At 34.3% G+C, this 1,775-nt stretch overlaps 1 protein-coding gene across 1 annotated transcript in view; it reads right to left on the bottom strand.

The window, feature by feature from the left end:
• Nucleotides 1-306: 306 nt before the first annotated feature.
• The window catches only part of LOC106528628 (uncharacterized), a gene marked incomplete at its 5' end in the record, with an annotated part of 4,106 nt that continues 2,637 nt past the window's right edge, over nucleotides 307-1,775 (bottom strand). Inside the window, 1 exon segment of the mRNA XM_014023842.1 lies at nucleotides 307-740. Within this exon segment, the coding sequence (XP_013879296.1) occupies nucleotides 450-740 (291 nt within the window).

The following is a 1,775-nucleotide window of genomic DNA, read 5'->3' as shown; positions in this document are numbered from 1 at the left end:
GTCTCAAAACAAGATCAAAAAGACTTTTTGGCTGGATGTAAGATTTTAAAACTTGGTTAGATGGACAGTTTTTGCAGTGTGTTGTTGCCAAGGAGTTCCAAAATCATTTAGAGAATGTAAAGAAAGACAAATGTTATTAAACAAAGTCACATTTTGTTGGTCATGGGAAATGTTCGATGCATCTTACATCATTTTTTATATAGATGTTCTTTTCTAATGTAAATGTGTAGGAAGAACATGTAACCTTACTAAACAATGTTCTGCAGAAAGAATTAATCACTGTGCATTGTTAGACATGACACAAAGTTTTTGTTGTATTTCAAATATTTCTTGTGAATGTTGTTGGCCAAGGTGTTCCAACATTATTTGGAGAATGTAAAGAAAGACAAATAAATGTTACCAAACAAAGTCACATTTTGTTGGTCATGGTAAATGTTCCTTCTTGCATCTTACATCCTCTGTCTCTTCAGAAATATATAGATGTCATTTGCCTCTGCAAATGTAGAAGGTGCAGGAACTGCATTTCTGTTCAGGGCACTTGTGAAGTCTTGGACCAGCATGAGGTATGCAGCAAGGCAACCATCAGGTGTGCATGGTAGTTGACTGTTTCCCAAAATGGTCTGGCACAGGTCTCTAAATTCCTGGTTGGCAACCAGTGAAGGCTCTTCTCTGTCACAGATGAATTGCTTGGCGTAGTCCAAGAGGTCTGCGTCAACTATGTGCAGCACATCTCCATATCCNATCAAAACCTGTTCAATACTTAATAGTTCACATTCACAACTTGTCTTATTCAAAACCAGGCCATGATGGAGTCTGGCATCCTTGAACTGGACAACCCTGTACATACTGTATGTAAGTCAAGGTTTGTCACATAATTAAGCAGCAATATGAAAGTAAGCAAACTGGGAATTCCTTTGGTTTAATTTGTCCTTATTAAAAATTGGTATTGTTTAATCTGTAAAGCAACATCAAATAAACTGGAAATAAATGGCGTAGTCCAAGAGGTCTGCGTCAACTATGTGCAGCACATCTCCATTTCCTTTAAATACAAGAATAATAATGGAGATTTTGAAGAAAGAAAGAAAGAAAGAAGAAAAATGGAAATAAATGGGTGGTTTGATTGAAGGTAGTGTTCAGATTACATTTTTCTTCTTTCTTTCTTTCTTTCTTCAAAATCTCCATTATTATTCTTGTATTTAAAGGAAATGGAGATGTGCTGCACATAGTTGACGCAGACCTCTTGGACTACGCCATTTATTTCCAGTTTATTTGATGTTGCTTTACAGATTAAACAAAACCAATTTTTAATAAGGACAAATTAAACCAAAGGAATTCCCAGTTTGCTTACTTTCATATTGCTGCTTAATTATGTGACAAACCTTGACTTACATATGTACAGGGTTGTCCAGTTCAAGGATGCCAGACTCCATCATGGCCTGGTTTTGAATAAGACAAGTTGTGAATGTGAACTATTAAGTATTGAACAGGTTTTGATTTTCAACTATAATTAAATCACACCTCATATTAGGCTAAAAATTAAGAAATTACAGATTACAAAAGGTCATTCTTTTAGTTGTATTTTTACATTTTAGTACTGCTACTCAAACATATGAACACAAGATCCCTTCAGAATGACATTTTGACTGTGTTTAAAAATTAGGTTTGAGAGAATTTTCTTTAATTTATTCACAAATATATACATACAGTATATATTTGTTTGCACCACAAACACTAATAATTTAATTTGTGTAATTTCCCACTGGGATCAATAAAGT

Source organism: Austrofundulus limnaeus, unplaced genomic scaffold, assembly GCF_001266775.1.
Source record: "Austrofundulus limnaeus strain Quisiro unplaced genomic scaffold, Austrofundulus_limnaeus-1.0 Scaffold392, whole genome shotgun sequence".
Lineage (NCBI taxonomy): Eukaryota > Metazoa > Chordata > Actinopteri > Cyprinodontiformes > Rivulidae > Austrofundulus > Austrofundulus limnaeus.
The sequence above is the reverse complement of the archived record's forward strand: the minus strand, read 5'-3'. Positions and strand labels throughout refer to the sequence as shown.